At 42.8% G+C, this 17966-nt stretch overlaps 1 protein-coding gene across 17 annotated transcripts in view; it reads right to left on the bottom strand.

The window, feature by feature from the left end:
- Positions 1–1245: 1245 nt before the first annotated feature.
- Tbl1x (transducin beta like 1 X-linked) overlaps positions 1246–17966 on the bottom strand; it is a 187136-nt gene continuing 170415 nt past the window's right edge. For all 17 annotated transcript variants that reach the window (XM_041642351.1, XM_041642350.1, XM_041642353.1 and 14 more), the window contains 12 exons: positions 15754–16018; positions 14371–14503; positions 13910–14051; positions 13553–13616; positions 13359–13456; positions 12351–12411; positions 11859–11980; positions 9331–9405; positions 8071–8198; positions 5754–5919; positions 2395–2496; positions 1246–1435 (listed from right to left, as the gene is read on the bottom strand). In XM_041642351.1, coding sequence (XP_041498285.1) covers positions 1409–1435; positions 2395–2496; positions 5754–5919; positions 8071–8198; positions 9331–9405; positions 11859–11980; positions 12351–12411; positions 13359–13456; positions 13553–13616; positions 13910–14051; positions 14371–14503; positions 15754–16018 — 1383 coding nt within the window. In that variant the 3' untranslated portion in view covers positions 1246–1408. The remainder of the gene's footprint in view (positions 1436–2394; positions 2497–5753; positions 5920–8070; positions 8199–9330; positions 9406–11858; positions 11981–12350; positions 12412–13358; positions 13457–13552; positions 13617–13909; positions 14052–14370; positions 14504–15753; positions 16019–17966) is intronic.

Genomic DNA, 17966 nt, shown 5'->3' on the forward strand with positions numbered 1-17966 from the left:
AGTGGCACTGAGGCCCTTGGGTCGGTTTTGCGAGATTCACCAAGCACACTCTTGATAAAGTGCCCATCTGTAGCTACACTGCTGTGAGAAAGTAGCTGGCAGGTGCCATGGAGCCACACTGTGGATCAGGGTGGCTTCTTCACTGTCTTCCTATTGGCTGCTGAAGTAAATGTGCATCGAACAGTTCAGCATTCCGCTTGGTGCCGAACTGGTGGGGCTCTTCCCCACCAGCTGCCAAAACAAATCCCTTGTTCTTCCATAGGACGCTTCCCAATCCACGGTTTTCCTAACTGCCTTTCATGAAGCTGAAGGGAAAGGGGTAATTAGACACCTCAGACTCTGCCAGTGTCTTCTTAGTCTCTTAAATATGAATTTCACAAAACTCTCTATGTCTGATGGCCATTTTAGGATTTTAAAGTCATTTTAACATAAAAATATTTTTTTCAAAAAATACTCCAGGTTCTTTCTCTTATAAGTCTTTTTTTTTTCTGTAAAAAGTCCCCCTCCCTGCCTTCTTACATAAAGCACTTACTAAGCTCTGAAAGTGCCTTTGGGACCTAATGTGAAGCAACTATGAGAAAGGGACAGAGAGTAAGCGATGGGAAGGGGTAGGATGAGAGGGAAGGAGAGTGCTGTCCATCAAAGATCCGTTGTGTGCATGTGGCCATATCTATGTAGGATTTCATTAAAAGTGAGACCACACCAGAGCAAGGACATCAGAGGAAGGAGTGGGGAACAACAAGGGAGGACAGAAAGAATAAGCCAAAAACAGTATCCATCTGAGGTGGGAGGCCCCCAGACCACAGAATTTTAGCAGATAGAAAAACCACCAAAGAAGGTTCTAGAAAATACAGCGTTGGGATTACAAAGTCACACGTTTCATTGGTACAAACTGGTCTTTTGGAGAGCAACTGTAGTATCCAAATTGATAGGAGGGAAATACCATAAGGGACAGGTTTTTCCTCCCTTTTGGTTTATCACAGCATTTTTCTTTTTTGTTTTTGTATTTTTTTTTGTTTTTGTTTTTCTTTTTTTTTAAACCTTTTATTTTTTGGCACAGCTTTATGTTCTTCCTTCCCTGTTCAGTCATTAGAGCCTGTTCTGGATGGAAACCAAACCATGCATCATGTAGCTGATGGCTTCATCCTTCCCCAGCTGAACATTTTAGGTGGAAACCATATTCCTGTGATACAACCATGTGTATGACTTTGTATTTGTTTGTTTTAAACTTCTGGATGTAGATTAGGGGTGGGGTGGGAGGGGGAAGAATCCTGTGGCCAGGGACAGGTGATTTCCAAGTAGACTCGAACAAGTCAAGTTCACACAGTTTAGAGCCCATCATAGGAAGGATGCTGCAATCCCACACATTCACTGCTGGTCCATTAGAATGGTTTTCTACATTTTGTGTTTACTTTCGGAGATCTAAAACACAGACCTGGAAGGAAAGATAAAAGTGTCTGTTACTTTGAGAGATAATATCAGGTGCCTTCAATCAAATGCTGGCAAGGTACAGTTTAGCTACCAACTTGATGCTTGTAAAGTTTTTATAATGGAAGACTCAAAAAGAGAGAGAAACCCTAGGGGCTAGTTTCTGAACATCAGAACAACCAAACTCTAGCAAAGAGCAGGGAAAGGAAAAATCAAGTCATGGATGATTCCAGAACTCACAGTGTCTAAGGTAATCAGCAGGGGTCACAAATAGGATGCCTACATAGTTGAGCAGATAACAACAAATTTCAGGCCACACTAATAACTTGGTCCATCAGTCAGAATTGCACCTCATCCTAGAATTATTGCAACCTCAAGTTCAGAGGCAAATTAAAAATTACACATGCTAATGGACCACAATAAGATCCACAGAAACCAGGAGGCCTATCTGATGAAAGCTATGGCTTATCATGACGATGTTTGGCCAGAACATACACATAGCAACGGAATAGGAACAAGTTTCTCAGCCTATATACTAATGATATTTGTGGCCAGATATTTCTTGGCCAAAGTGGGGCATCTAGAGCATTGTAAGAGACTTACCAGCATCCTTTGACTCCACCAGTAAATAGCACCCTGCGCCAAAGTAGTGACAACCTAGTATGACTCCAGATATTCCTTAATATACTAGGGTACACACATGTGTGTAGAGTCACTGCAGCTAAAAATAATCAAGTTCACTGACATTCTGGGGCAAAGACAAGGCTATTTTCAACCCAAAGAGAAGCCTCCTTCCCATAGTCATGCCTGCACGTGCACATAGTATGTGGTAACCAAGCACCTGTTAGGTGATAAGGCACAGCAGGACAGAGAAGCCTTACAAGGTCTTTGGAAGGATCTAGTGCTGGATCAGGGGATCAGCTGCCCTGTACCCCTAACTCCCAGTAGATCAGAGGTGCCACTTACAGAGCCATCCGAAGCACTGGCACCCACTTTGTCTCCTCGAGCATTCCAGCACACCTCAAATATGCCGCCTGTGCCTCGGTAGCTGTGGACGAGACCTCCACTCTGAAAAGCAAAGCATTTGTCATGATAACTCAGAAGAGGTCCCCAAAATGACAGTAGTAAAAGGGGGCACTCTTCCTCCATAAACCTCTATCTGATCAGTGAGCTTTCAAGAACACAAAAGTTAAGGGATTTCCATAAACACCAATCTATTGTTACCCACAGAACTGCCACCACATTTCAGCTAGTCATGACTATGCCCAGCAATGTCGCATGGCACTTGGGAGCACAAGAAATGATGCATACCTACCAGAGGGGGAGCTTTAACTCATGACCTCCTCTTGACCTTTTCCCACCATTCAGGGCTGGATTTAAAAACGGCATCAGGGTGATAGGCATGAGTTCTACCACTAAACCACATTCCCTGCTTTCCCCACTGGCTTTGCTAAGTCGTTATTTAGCTTCTATGGCTACCCGAGCACCCTCTTATTAAGCCATCCTTTCTTGTCTCCTTCCTAGAGCTTGGGTCAGTCCTCTGGGCTGAGGTCTTTCTACCTACTCCAGTCCCTACCTAGTTTCTGTTCTGATTATCTGTCTCCTCCTTAGAGCACTTGCGTGAGCACACCACCAGCCTACCAACAATTAGACAATTAGATGCATTAGCATATCATGAACTTAAAACTCCCATCAGTTTGAATATGTAGTTTGGAAGGATGAATACATACATTTGTGCTGCGGTATCTGTAGTGGTTGGCTTGACGTATGTCATGAGATATGGGAGTCAAGGTTTCTCTAGACTTGCCTAAGCCAGTTCAGCTTATCTTTATAAAGCATGTATGAGAGAGCTAATCTTGGTTGTCCACTTGACTATGTCTGGAATCAACTAAAACCCAAGCATCAGGGACATGCCTGTGAAACAATTTCCTGATTGGATCATTTGAAGTGGAAAGACCCACCCTAAATCTGGGCCACACTTTCTGGAGTCAGCCCACATAAAAAGACATGAAGACGTAAGCTTTTGCTGTTGGCTTCCTTGTCCTCACTGGCAAGTTTATCTATCCTGCTGCTAAGTAATAATTTGGCTGGTAATAGAGCCTATGTCTTCAGAATTCTAATGTAGACTGAAGACCAGCTGAAACATCCAGCCTAGTGGCCCGATCAACTACTAGATTGATTCTTGATTGGCCTTTCCTTTTTGATCAGACAGCTATTCTTGGACTAGCCAGACCATGGCCTAACAAATCCCTCTTTGGTACAGCTTCATTTTATCAGCTGTATTCCTTCAGTGAACTAAGACTTATATACAGCCACTAACCCCAGTGGTCACCAACTATTCATTAGTTCTTATCCACAACAATGACGTATCGATGCCACACACATATTTACTTATTATAATTAATATATATGTATATATTTACCATTATCAAGCTACAGCAAGTAGTAGCAAAACATAATAAAAATGCATTGAAATTAATATTAGTTTCAGTTTACACAGAAAAATAAAGGGTAGTAAACATTGTGGCTGTGGACAACAGAAAGCCAACAGTATTATATATGTTTATAATAAGAGAATTAATGTGGGTTCTAAGATGTCTCAAAATAATTAACTCCCTGGCTCCCTTCAATATGAACCTAATACCACTGGTTCATTTCACCATTACCTCCCACCCCAGCCCCTCAAAATCCTACAATATAATAAGCCAGCATGCAATCCTAGCTACTCCAGAGGCTGGAGGAGGATTCAGTTTAAAGCCAACCTGGGCTATACAGTGGGTGAGTTTTAGGACCCTGGATCCAATCCCTAGTATTAAATAAGGAAAAGAAAAAGGAAAGCAAAGCAAAAGAGGGAGAGGAGGGGAGGGGAGGAGAGAAGAGGGAGGGAGGGAGAGAGGGAGGGAGGGAGGGAGGGAGGGAGGGAGGGAGGGAGGGAGGATAAGAAAAACCAAAAAGTCTAACAACTATTCCTATAATATTCATGTCATATTGTACCAAGTGTTGTGAGTCACCTAGTAAATGTATATGTGCATCAGCTCTACACACATACCATACCACACCGTCTTATACAAGTGACTGGGCTGCACAAATTCAGGTATCCCTGGGGGGGGGGGGGTAGCTATCCCTCAAAGATATTAAGGAGCACCTGCATTTTCATCTTGCTGGCACTTTTAAAGTGAGCTATCACTAGCAAAATCTGTTTTCTCTGTATGAGGATGTTATTTCTGCACACGTTTCTACCTTTTGTTCTGTTTTGCTTCTTGATAATACAGCTCATGCAGGTGACAGGCATCTATGGGCATACCCGGAAACATGCTGCTAACTTTTGGGGTATGTCCCTGAAATGTCTGTGGAATGCTAGAACATGGCTTATTTACTGCTTCCCCTGCCACAAAGGGGCATGAACTTAAGAATTCATATCCTTCTAAATGTCAACCAACCAAAAGGAATGAAAAGGTGGGGCACTGAATTCTCCTCAAGTCTAACAAATTGGCTCTTTCTTCTCAGTAACTTACCCTAACTAATTTTCAATTGGGATGACCAAGGGTTTAGACATAGCACAGGGAAGAACGATTGCCTGCCACCTCCAAGGCTCTACATGTTGGATTCCCAGCACCAAAAAGAAAACCAAGAACTGCCCAGTGTAATACTTCCACCCATTCTACCCCACTAGTTTTCATCCACTTCTGCTCAATAATCAGAATTCTCTCATCTCTGTCAGGCCAGAGATATCCAGTGGCTATACTAATTCCAACTCCTTCCTTTTTCAGTTCCTGCTGAAATGACAATCTAGTATTCAAAGATCCTGTATTAAACAAGTAATACTTTCAAATGTTAAAACTCCAAACCTCATATTCCTTTATCTCTGAGTTGTTCCACAGTGGACAGGAAGAAGATAAAGTTGGTTGTCCTGTAGTGTCTCCCTGGGAAGGTTTTATAAAGGCCACCTACAGGGGCTTCCCACAAACAGCAGCATTTCTAAGGTGACAAAACTAGGTCATGCTTTTTCTCTAACACGAAGTAGGTCCCTGCCAGGATAAGAAAGCTGAAGACAGTGGTTACTCCAAGAGAGAATGCTCCTGAGGTGACAAGCTAAATGTTCTGGCTGGAAGTCAGATGGAAAGAGTCCAAAGGACTCCAGGCTTGTACGTAGGGAAAACCGTACATCATTGGGGAACACAAAGACTACACAGAATCTGTGATCTCCATGGGAAGGCTCACTCTACTCACTCCTGAATAACTCATTCCCCCAGCCCTCTTGCCAGCCCAGGAACTGAAAATATGCTTTTCAGGAAGGATTTGGCCACAGGAAGTCAAGACATTACCTGAGTATTCCAGATATGGACACACTTGTCAAAGGATCCACTGGCCAAATATTTCCCATCAGGGCTGAACGCCACACTGTAGACGGGCTCCTGATGCTTGGTCAGTGTGTGGATGCAAACACCTCGCTCCACATCCCACAGTCGAACCGTAGAATCAAATGAAGCACTAGGAAGACGGCAGGGAACACAACCACAGAAATGGGTTGGCTTTCAAGATCTTTATGATGTATCTCATGCGAACTGCCTATTAGCAATATTTAAAACATACTTGAATTTGCTTCAAGAGAACATTCTAGTGAGCCTTTTCTCTCCAGAGAAAAGTGAAGCTGCCACCAAACAGAACCCAGGACATTGTACAAGCCAGATAGGTACTTTCCCACTTAGCCACTGTGTTCATTTCTTTCTCTAGTTCCCTCACCTCTGAACACAAAATGTTTTTGTGTACTACTCAACTAACCTTTCTAAAACACCATCATTGTTTATAATATACCTGCTTGAACAACTACAAATCCAGCCAGATAGGACTAGAAAAAAAAATTTAAAAGCTGAGTAAAGATGCACTTACACATAAGAAAATCCAAACCCACATGTGCATATACAACCACAGTGGCAAGGGCTACAGAGTTTAATTATTTTCAGATATAAAACACTACATATCACATAGCTGTTACCACCTGGCTTTCTGTATCTCCAATGGTCTCACGAGGTTCAGTGTGTCCTTTTGTTCTTTTAACAGGATAATATATTTGTTCCTGATATGTATTATGTGATAGAAAGAAGCATCTCCCTAGTCATTAAAAATGACCGCTACATGTAGTATTACATCACTGATATGCAAGTGGGTTTTTGAATAATTATTGAAAAAAAAGAATTAAGACCTTGGGGATCTTCTAGTTCAGTCACTCAGTGTTTATAATATTTGTGTGTATGTGGCTTAAGTTTCTTTTGGGATGAGTTTTTGGTGATGATGTGTATTCCAATCAAGTGATCTACCACTGAGGTATAGTCAAGTGTCACCATCTATTCTTGGAGACAGTCTTTGGTTGAACACTTACCACAAAGCTGTTGGAAAGACTGCTCACTCGACTACTACCTTATAGAAGAACTACCTACCTATTGTCACTTCCTCCTCAGCCTCTGGAACAACACAGACCAAGCTTCCCATTGCTCCTTAGAAACCAAACTTTCCTTTGGGGGTCTGGTCTTGTCCAGACTAAGTATATGAATAATTCAAACCCCTAAGATCCATTATCATGGTTTCCAGATCATTCTAAAAGTCCTGGATTCTGGCTCATAATTGCCTTAGTTCATCTGTCTAAATGCTTTCACTACCAAGAGGAGGGATGGGGTGTATTCCGTGGTACACTACTTACCCAGCATGCACAAGGCAAGAGCTTCCATCCCTGCACCAAAAGCCCAAGAATGGATTGTTATGTTTCCTGGACTCTAACATGCATCAGGATATAACAGTTCTGCTGTCTAAAGTCCAAAGTGACTTGGTTTGGATGAGGTACCTCTGGCCCCTTGCTTCTGGGCCTTGGCTATTCAACAGTTCCAATATTAAGAGATCTGGGTCACCTTTGGCTAAAGCAGGGAATCACTTATATCTAGTCAAAATCCCAGTACCACAGACCTGAATGGAGCTTCAAAAGAACAAACTTGAGCTCCAAGCTAAACACTTATTTTCCTTTCTTTGCCTTAAAAACTTTCACTCTAGTAAGCCAGCCCTCTATACCTGCACATTCATAATTTTATAACTACGGATAAAAAACCATTGAGGGGGAAGGGAAAAATGCATTATTGTGAAGGCCTGTAACTTTAGTGTCTCAGAGGAAGTGGTACACAGCAAGTTCCAGGTACTCAGGGCTACATAATGAGACTCCATCTCAAACAAACCAAGCCAAACCCATGAAAAACTGTATTGGACATGTGCAGACCCTTTTGTTGGTCACTGTTACCTAAACTACATAGTCTACTACAGCATTATCATTGTATGGGTAATAGAGGACACTTAGAGATATTTAAAGTACAGGGAATGCATTTAGAGGCTATAGGCAAAGGGAAGTAAGCATCTATGGATTTTGGTACCCATAAGGGGAGGGGGTCCCAGAACCACCTCCATGGATACTGAGGGAGGTTATACTTCCATGTCCTTGGCCCCCTTCGCAGTGAATTCCCATGTTGTTCAGTGTGGAAGGGATTCAACCCTGCTATTTCTAAGTGTGAGTGAGTCTTCCCAGCTGAGCTACTCACTAAGTAACAGAGAGTGAAGGTGTGCTCAGGAAGCAGACAGAGCTGTGAAGTTGCCCTGCTTTACCTTGCTAACATGATGTTAGAGTTCGGGTTGCTGGTGCCTGGTCCTGTGGGACTCCACTTGATGGTATATATCTCTTTGCCGTGAGCTTGGAGGTCATGGACACATATATCCTGCTTCATACTCCAGATCTGGAAGAGGCATTGGTAACAGTGTGAGCTAATACTGTGTCCCTAATTGAGAATGTCTCAGTACCATTCATTCTAGTGCACCTAAGGTATCACTTAGGCAACAGGTCTGTGAGATATTCACAAGCCAGCAAGCAGTCAGCCAGGCACAGTAACTCAGACAGGACCTTGTTCTCTTAAGTTCCAGAGGACTCCAGTCCAAGGAAAGTAGAGGTCCTGTCCTTTACTCAACCCTCTTGTGCCAACATATTTTCCTTTCTCCTCTTTTTCTAAATTTCTGAATAACCACTCAGCTGTCATTACAGGATTCATCATCAGACACGGAGCCAAAGGTTCAGGTGGTAAGCAAATTCTTAACAAAGTTCCTTGACACAACAGGTTCACCACTGTCTGCAGCAGTGTCTCCTGGATGTTAAGGCAATGCCCAAAATATAATACATGGTTAAGAATTTATTTCTTTTAAGACATTTCCTTTAGGCTCCAAGAAGCCAGCCCAACCCACCTGATTGAAGCAGGCCCAAACGGATCATTAACAGAATAAGTACCATTCAATTTTTTATTATTCTTAACCCCAAACCTCCTAAAACCCCCCCACCCCAAATCTCCCCTTTCATTTCCCAAAATCTCCTCTTTAATTTCCCAAACCTCCTCTTTTCTTCTCTACTAATTTTTTCTCTACTAATGCGACTTTTGTTTTCCAGCATCTTAACAATGACCCAGCTACCCAAGAGCCAGACAGATGCGATTTCTTCAATCAGCCACCTCAAAACCCCAGTGGACAGGACATAAACAACAGGACATCGTCAGAATAATCGGACACTCCCTGGATCCCTCGATCCCCAAAGCCAGCAGGAAGCAGTCATGAGAGACCGGGCTACGCCCCCATTCCCTACCCTTTAAGATCCCCCCCCATTTTTTTTTTAATAAAACCAAAAGGGTGGAAAAAAAATGGAACCATGCCCCAGATGTCAAAAACTCCATGGAAGAACAAGACATTTAGTTTAGAAACCAGGAAAATCAAGGAGAAAAGACAATGTCAAAGTAATGGTCCACGTGATGAGGGTGTAAAGGGCTGTGTGCCATACAAAGGTTTGCATAGGATTAACCACCTCATCCCTTTAGGAACCAACATTACCTTTAATGTCATGTCATCAGAGCAGGAGGCTAACAACATTCCAGAAGGATCCCATTTGATAGCATTGACCTCATTCTGCAAGAGAGCACAGCATTTCACAAAGAAATTAGAGCCTTTATGTAGAAAGGCTGGCATCCACCAGGGGCAGCAGCATGCTGCCAGCGCTGCAGTGCAGAAGGACTTTCAGGAGTTCACAGAATATCAAAGACCACAACACAAGATCACACCCACATGATTATTCTTCCCTCAGTTTGCTTTTCATTCATGAAAAAATACTGATATATATTACAAAAGAAGAGCTATACTCATAGTCATATTTCTTTAGGGGAAATTTCCTTATTAAGAAAGCCAAATGAAGAATTTGCATACAATAAGCACAGCTAACTAAATCATTTATTGCTTCGAGACAGAGTCTCATGATGCAGAACAGGCTAGCCAGGAGCTCCTTATGTATCCCATGATGGTCTGGAACTATTTTGTCATCCTTCTGAGTATTAATTAGAACTACAGGTTCTAATAAACATCAAGCAGAGCTAAAGCTAGTTTGTTTGATTCATTCATTCATTACTTGGCTTTTTGAGACAGGGCTTCTCCATGTAGCCCTGGCTGTACTGAAACTCATTCTGTAGACCAGGCTAGCCTTGAACTCAAGAGATCCGCCTACCTCTGTCTCCTGAGTACTGGGATTAAAGGTGTGCAGCACTACCACCACTGGGTTAAAACTGTTTTGTTTTTAAAAGTGAACTTTGATCATCACTTTCTGTGCTTTTAATATAACAGCTCCTCTTCATCATACTGTTGAAAGACCTGTAACTTGTTGGATAGAAGGTAAAGGTAGACAAAGGTTTCGGTGCCATCCAAATGCACAAAGATACACACAAGCAATTCCTATGTACAGGGAAACTACACCCAGTCAAGAAAAGGCACTGAGAAATAAAATCCATTGTCTTGTGGATTCGTGTTGTGTAGCCATTTTTCCTCTGAGGTTAAAAACTTCCACTTCGAAGGGAAACTTCTTAAGACAGGATGTTTTCAGGAAGTTGTAAGTAAGATGAAATACTACAGGGAAGCTCATTAAGACAGGAAATGAGCAACTCAAAAAACCTCCAAGAAATCCCTAAAACTAACCAGATCCACCAACCCATCAACTCCAATCACAAGAGTGTATATATGCGCAAAAATAAAAAAAAAAAACTGCTGAGTCACTCTCAGACAAACATAGGTCCCTGGAAGCAGCAGAGGTCAGCTGAACTTCCTAGAAGAAACAAAGACAGGCTACTTGACTGATCAAGCTACACAGAAAGGGAGAGTCTAATGGTTGTTACACTGAGCTCCAGGTTTTCAGCTTTCAACAGGTTATCACCCATACTGAAGTGATCTTTGATGGTGCAGCTGTCTTTGAGACATTTCTACTTCTGTAAGTAACCCCTCTAAAACCCACTGGTTCATCAAGCTGAATTTTGGGACCATACAACAAGGAAACTGTCAGGTTTTCTTTGTTTCTGAGTACCAGAAACCCCAAGACTAGAGGAGAAAGGCTTCTGGTACAGAAGGAAGAAGGGGATGTGGTTATATAAAGGGCCACCTGCAGCTCCACCATACAGACAGGAACAGCATACAGAGCAAGGGGCAGAGGGAAAGATAGTGGAATTTATTGTCTAGGGGGTCTCTTTAGAGGGGTTTTGGGAACACTACTGCCATTAACTGCCTCCTCTACCGAGCCAGCTGTCTTGTCCTAACAAACAGCTTCACACACCAGACTGTTTTCTAAATAATTTCATACTTCAAAATGTTGTGGTTGATCCCCTTTGTAAGAACACCAAGTTTTGAAGGGTGTGAAATTGGAAGAAGCTGGGGAGAGGAAGGGTGTGAGCCACAGCAGTGTAGAAGGTTAATGTGACAATGTGTATGTCTCCAACTAACTGTAGCTGTAGAGAAAACTCACAGGCAGATCTCTACATGACCTGTCTGTCTCTAGCTGATCCATCTGCAATTCCCCATGGGAACTCTCCATGCTTCCTTCCTGGGAGTAGAGCTTTCTTTCTTGCTGTCCTTTTCCATCTCAAGTCAAACTTCTAGAACCTGCACACAGTCTTAGGAAGTAACAGTTTCAGGACCCAAATAGGTGGAGCACTAGGAGTGCTCACAGCACTCAGCATCAGTGAGAATCATTTATGGAACCAGGCGGAAGGGTATGAGAGAAGTAAATTCTAAGCAGGGAAACAGAAATCAGACATAAAATGGGTACCCCTATTAAAAGCTGGGAAACAGACTGGAGTCAGAAGAGAAACAGCTTCAGGATAAAACAGAGGTTAGCAGAACGCCACTCTGAGGTATTCCCAGGACCACTGACACTTCAGCTGGGTTAATTCCATCACTCAGGGCAGGCACTGTGGCTCTAAGCAACAAAGCATGGTAGATCAAGTGGTCTCCCCTGTGCAGTTAACTTTTAATGCACTCACTGAAAAGATGGCTTCTACATCACACTTTTACAACTCCCAACTCTGAGAATCAGAACTGCTACTTACAGTATGTCCTTGGAAGGTTTTGACTGGGCGGTCACAGCTAAGCCTGCACACATGAATGCACATGTCTGTGCTGCATGAGGCAAAGGTAGTGTTGTTTTGCCAGTCCACATCCAAGGCAGGTGCTACAGGGCAAGAGACAAGAGAAAGAAACCATGAAAACCATCTTTCATAGACCTTAAAGACACTTTCCTTCCAATTTACAAGCATTAAGATGCCTCTGCAGAGAGACCCCACCTTTTTATGAAAGAGAAAAACAAAACAAAACAAAAAACAAAAAACACAGGGACAGGCCCAGTTACGTGTAAAAGGGAGGTAGCAGTTATTTTTTGACCAGAACACCAATTTTGTTATTGCCAATACTTTGTTTCACATTAGTCCCAAGGTTCTTGACATGTTTCTGCTCTTATACAATACTATGCAAGCTTAAATAAAAAAAAAGAAGAAGAAGAAACTCTTGGGAGTGCCTCTGTAGAGCCCCAACAACAAACCTACCTGAATGAAAAGGAAACTGCTGTTTGGCTTCTCCTGTGTGGGCATCCCAAATTATTGTTGTCTGTGCTCCGCAAACAGAGGGAAAAGTCAGTTACTATTCTTCTCAAAGAATTATCTAGAATGTCTTGTAATAGAAAACACAACCAACCCCCTTTCCTTCTAAGAAATTAATTTAACAACATATTTTATTTTATCCCTGTGTATAGCCAAACTGATATCATTTATACATGCAAGAATGTAAAATATTTATACTTGTCATTTCTGTATTTCTGACCTAAGTCTATGATGTACACTGTGCATTCCACACTCAATAATGTGAATGTCACATTAATGAAAGTAACTAGTACACAGTAGCCTTCACCAATATGTGGGAAATCTACCAAAACTGATGGGAATTTCCCCTCAGCTTTCAAACCTAGAAAACCATTAAGTACCAGTTCAGAAGGCACACCCGCATATCCTTTGGACATTGTTCCAAAGGACTGCCACAAGAATGAACATCTTCAACAATCCCCCATCACTCTATAAACTGGGGGAACCGCCATAAATTCAAAGTATGGACTGAGAAATCAAACTCTAAATCAGTCTCATGAGTTTCTACGAAGTATGATCCTGTATTGGGTCTCAGAGAATTCTGCCATCTATAATGGGAAGCAGTGGTTTATCAGGTGAGGAAAGGTTTAGCCAAGGGAAGGAAAAAGAGTCTGTGATTACGAACTGTTTAGTGGATGAAAGTCAACACAGAAACTGCTTCCTGGATTAATAAACTCCATTTTACTGCCGCCTAGATTAATACAACATTTGGAGATTTTTTTTTCTTCTTTTTATCACTGGGCTGAGAGCACATTCTGAATGAAGGTCTACAAAAGTAAATGTATTATGAGGTGATATTTTGTTCAAAGTCAGCAGTAAGATCAAACCAGAGAAATCTGAACCTAAATGAGTTAACAGGCTAAAAATAAATCCAGATCCATAGCTAAAAGGGATGCATTAAAAGTTGATACTCACCTTATCTACACCAGCACTCAAAATATAATTCCCCTTTTTGTTCCACTTCAAGGCAAAGATGGGGCCTTTATGCTGACCTAAGGTGCTGGCTAGGTTACCTGAGATGGGAAAACACAGAGATGACGACTTCACAGTCACCAACTGTTCACTCATAAAGTCCACCTTACTTAACACAAGAGGGATGAGGAACGTACCATCTTCTGTCCATATTCTTGCAAAACCATCATAGGAACCTGTGGCCAACAGTGTTCCATCGGTCTGGGGGACAGAAAAAAGACAAAGCACATTAGTATCTGGGTACTTTCCTGGGCCTCCTTTCCACATGGAGCTGTGTGAAAAAGTCAGCCCTCTCACAGGCAACACATGCTCACGATGATGGGAAGAATTTCCCATTCCCAGACTGCTATCTGCCCAGTAGGACCTGATCATGAGCCCCTGATACCAGCAACCCAGGGTGGGAGCTGAGACAGAACTGTCTGCTTCTTTGCATATGCTTCATCAGGAGGGTAGCTGTGTAATCATTTAATACATGAACTGCAGAAGCTGCTTACGTTCCAGTCCAGTGAGGTGACATCCTTATTACTGGGAACGTCGTGTCCACCTTCGCGTATACAGTGCCTTAGCACGAGCTGTGTGGAGCCCCCGTTGCTGTTCTCATTCAGGTTCCATATCCTTGCAGTGGAGTCTCCAGATCTGCAAAACCAACATGAAGTATTAAGTTCTGGTTCAAATGGGACTAATGTGCTCTGTCTTCTCCACCCCTCTTGCTCAATTTTCATCCTCATCCCCCTCTTCTGCTTACTGACTTGAGATGTGTCTGCCTTGCTCCCCACCCCACAGAGAAACAGCTGAACCACTGGCTTCACCACAGTAGAAGGTGCACAAAACAGCCTGTTCCTCAATCTGTACACATTAGGAAGATAAGACAAACGTGTGCTTTCCTCAAGGAACTGTGCCAGAAAGCCCTCTCACATCCTCCAGACCAAGGTGCATTCCTGTTCCAAATTCTTACCCAGAAGCAAGTAGGTCACTAACAGGATTCCAGGCACAAATGAACACCTCAGACTCATGGCCTCGAAGGACCGTCGCTTTGCTTGATGGAATTTCAACCTCCCCATCTATTTCCATTGGTTTTGAATGATTATCTGTCAAGCAAACATGAAAACATACATGGCTCACCAACCCACTAAAAAATTGCATCCTTAGACACTACTGTTTTAAAACTACTTTGTTTTTATGTACCAAAATCACAATACATCGAATGACTGCAAAAGTGGACATTTCTGTAGTTTGGTCTACAGTCTGTGTTTCTGTTTAGAGAGTGATATGCTGTGTATTTGTTCCCAAAGTGATCGTGTGCTGGAAACTTGGTGTCCACATGTAGATACAACAGCAGGTGGTGTCTAGTGGAAAGTCACTAGTAGCCATTTCTAGGATGCTCTGACTTCTTTGTCTCCCATGATGCTCTTCTACCTTGTGTTTCTGCCTCCACGTTCACCATGGTCACGGCCATGTATAAGCATTGCCTGTGAGCTGACCCGAGTCTTTTCTCCTTCTAAACGAGTTGCCTCAGATATGTCATTACAGGAACACAAAGTGAACTCGCACTGCTACTCTCAAAAGAATCATGCAAGAAGGCCAATGATTTGGCTCCACCAGACAGAGTACTAGTCCTGGAGGACTGATGGGCCTGAGTGCACTGCTCCAAACTCTTGTTGAAGAAAGAGAACCACTCCTGAATGTTGTCCCTCTGAACATAGCCCGCCACTGTAGCAGCAGAAAGGAGAAGCTACCTTGCAGTAGTAACACAAAAGCAGACCGTGAATCTTGTGGTCTGCACCCCAGGTGCACCAAGCCCAAGGAACGGTGTGCAAATCAGAAACCTCAGTAGGTGGCAGCAGGGGTATGCCTTCAGAAAGCACCATGAACAGCCACCAGAGCTGTGGGTGCACACAGAACATACCTTCTCTGTTGTAAGTTGCCAGTATGCATTAAGACATGTGTTCACCCCTGCTCTGTCCAGGTGCAGGGCTGATGTAGACGTCACCCCACCTGTTCTGACAGTACAATTTATCCCTTAGTATGGGACACCAGTGGGAAGCTGGGATTGAAGGTTACTACAAATGACACACTTTTATGTTGGGTGACTTATAGAAGCTCCCCTTGTAAAGTGGATACTCACAGAGGAGCAATATTTTCTAAAACCAAGGGATATGAATGAAGTTGTAGAAGATGGAGATCTTGTGGACAGATCAGAAGCAAAGATGAGAAAGCAATTTAACAGACTGGCAGTGGTCAGCACTTTAAAGTTTCCTTTAGCTATATACAGATTCACGAGGAAAAACAAAGAAAAACACAACCATGTCTCTTGAAGGTCAGATAACTCTCCACTTACTTATTGCAAGGGCTCCATTCTCTTCCCCATTCACGGTGGCTTCTCCATTCTTTGGTGGGTTCTGCTGGGCAGCAGCTGCTGGTGTTGTAGCTGCTGTGGTTGTGGCTGTGGCTGCGGCAGCCGCCGCTGCTGCAGCCGCTGCACTGGCTTGCTGCTGAGCGAGCTTCTCCCGAAAGGCTTGCTGTCTTGTCTGTACCACATCAGGCATCACAGCATCAATCAACGATAGGGACTCAATGGGACGCCCATCAAATACCGTGCCATCCTAGGAAAGCAAGACAAGGGCTACCCATCAGCTACCATGGACCAGAGAAGTTGGCATGAACTAGGAATAGGTGCAAATAATTTTTGTGGTGGGACAGGGTTCGAGAGCAAAGAGGAACAGGGAAGAGGATGAGGAGGACTATTCATGGACAGTTAGCAGTGAAGATCATCCTTAGTGGAGATTTGATAGATGTCAAGCCAAATTTTGGCATTAAGGACATCTGAACAGTATTCCTTTTATCCTATGATAAAACCTACTACCATCAATGACTATTTAACCAGTAGGGTAGGACTACCTACTTGAAGGATATGTCTCAATGTGGGTGAGCCATTTTCAGTCATTGCAACAGTGGGAGCATGGGTTTATCTTGCCACCTAGTGGGCAAAGCATGGCATGCTGCTCACCATCCTAAGGTGCACTGTAAATCCTTCCTCTAAGCACTACTGCCACAGAACCCTGACTGGATGCTCCCACCAGAGTGAGCATCTCTCAATGGCCACCATTAACAATGAAGGAGCAATGAGCCCAATATGAAGATAACTAACTGTACTACTCACAATAGGCTTCCTAGTCCATCTGATTTAATAAGCACTGGATGTGCTCGACAATGACTCTCTGGTCTCTGCATAGAGATGAAATAGCACCACGATACACCAGACAACAGATTCACTTGATCCTAATGCATACGTTTTACTGTACTTTGTGTAGTTCCTACCATTACACAAACATTTCCACACATCCTTAAAAACACAGAAGTTCCTCCCTCAGGAAACATTCCAGGTATTTGAATCAGGAATCTCCACATAACTCCAGGCTGTCTGCTGGATGAGAAACCATGTTCCCATATGCTCTGAACTTCAATTATCCCAGAAACGGAGAGGCACAAGTTTTGGTTGAATACCATCTAAACAACACATCGCCCCTGGTGGGTTTTTTGGTTTGCTTTTGTTTTTAAATTATAATACAATGTGAAAAATAAGGAAAATAATACAACATGGTATAATATCACCCATTAGTCTCTTAGCCCTGGATTCTGGCCATTAAGTGGCCCAGGCTGATCAGTCTTGATCCGTCCATATTACTTTCCTCTTTCATGGAGAGCCTCAGCAAACAAGTGACTGGGGAGATGTCTCAGTCGGTGAGAGAACTAACTGCTCTTCTAGATGTCCTGGGTTCAGGTCCCAGCACCCACATGGTAGCTCACAAGTATCTGTAATGTCCATTTCAGGCAACCCCATGCCCCTTCTGGCTGTTGCAGACACCAGAAACCCACTGTGGTATACAGACATGGATACAGGCAAAACACACATACACATAAAACACAAATTAACTGATGAATTTAAAAAAGAGGTCACTGTCAATACTGCCACATTTAAAACATATTCTTGGGGTTTTTTTTTTTAATGCCTGGAAATGTGACGAAGATTATCTACCCACAGATAAACAAAAACCTCTTGGAAGATGAGAGAAATAGAAATCAGACATTACTTTTGTGTTCTGAAGGACAATTTTTAAAGTTAAAAGAGAATACAGAAAGAAAGCCTGGGCAAGATATTTCTAAGGGTGGACTAAGGGTGGAGAGAAGGAGATAGGTGGTATGTGTTAGAGCAGGTCAATCAAAGTATGTATGAAAAAGTAATAAGGAAACTTGCTCTTTTGTAAGTTAAAATAAAGTATGAGCTGAGGTATCCTACGTGCATAGCTAAAGCTGCTCCAAGAAGCCAAAGTATTTTTAAAAAGCTGCCAAAGGTGTGCTCTTTATAGGTTGCTGGTTTGGTAGGCCCTAAAAACCAAAATAATACAGGCTATTTATTGCTACTGCTGTCCATTTCCCACCAGAACTAGTTACTGGTCTTTAAGAAGCAAGACACAAATCAAGCGGGAACTGAGATGGATAGGGTATCTTTCATAGGGCTAGAAGGTACTATGAAAACTTCAGAGAAAGAAT

The sequence above is a fragment of the Microtus oregoni genome, unplaced genomic scaffold (assembly GCF_018167655.1).
Source record: "Microtus oregoni isolate MIOR12 unplaced genomic scaffold, Mior012 000074F_001, whole genome shotgun sequence".
NCBI classification, from domain to species: domain Eukaryota; kingdom Metazoa; phylum Chordata; class Mammalia; order Rodentia; family Cricetidae; genus Microtus; species Microtus oregoni.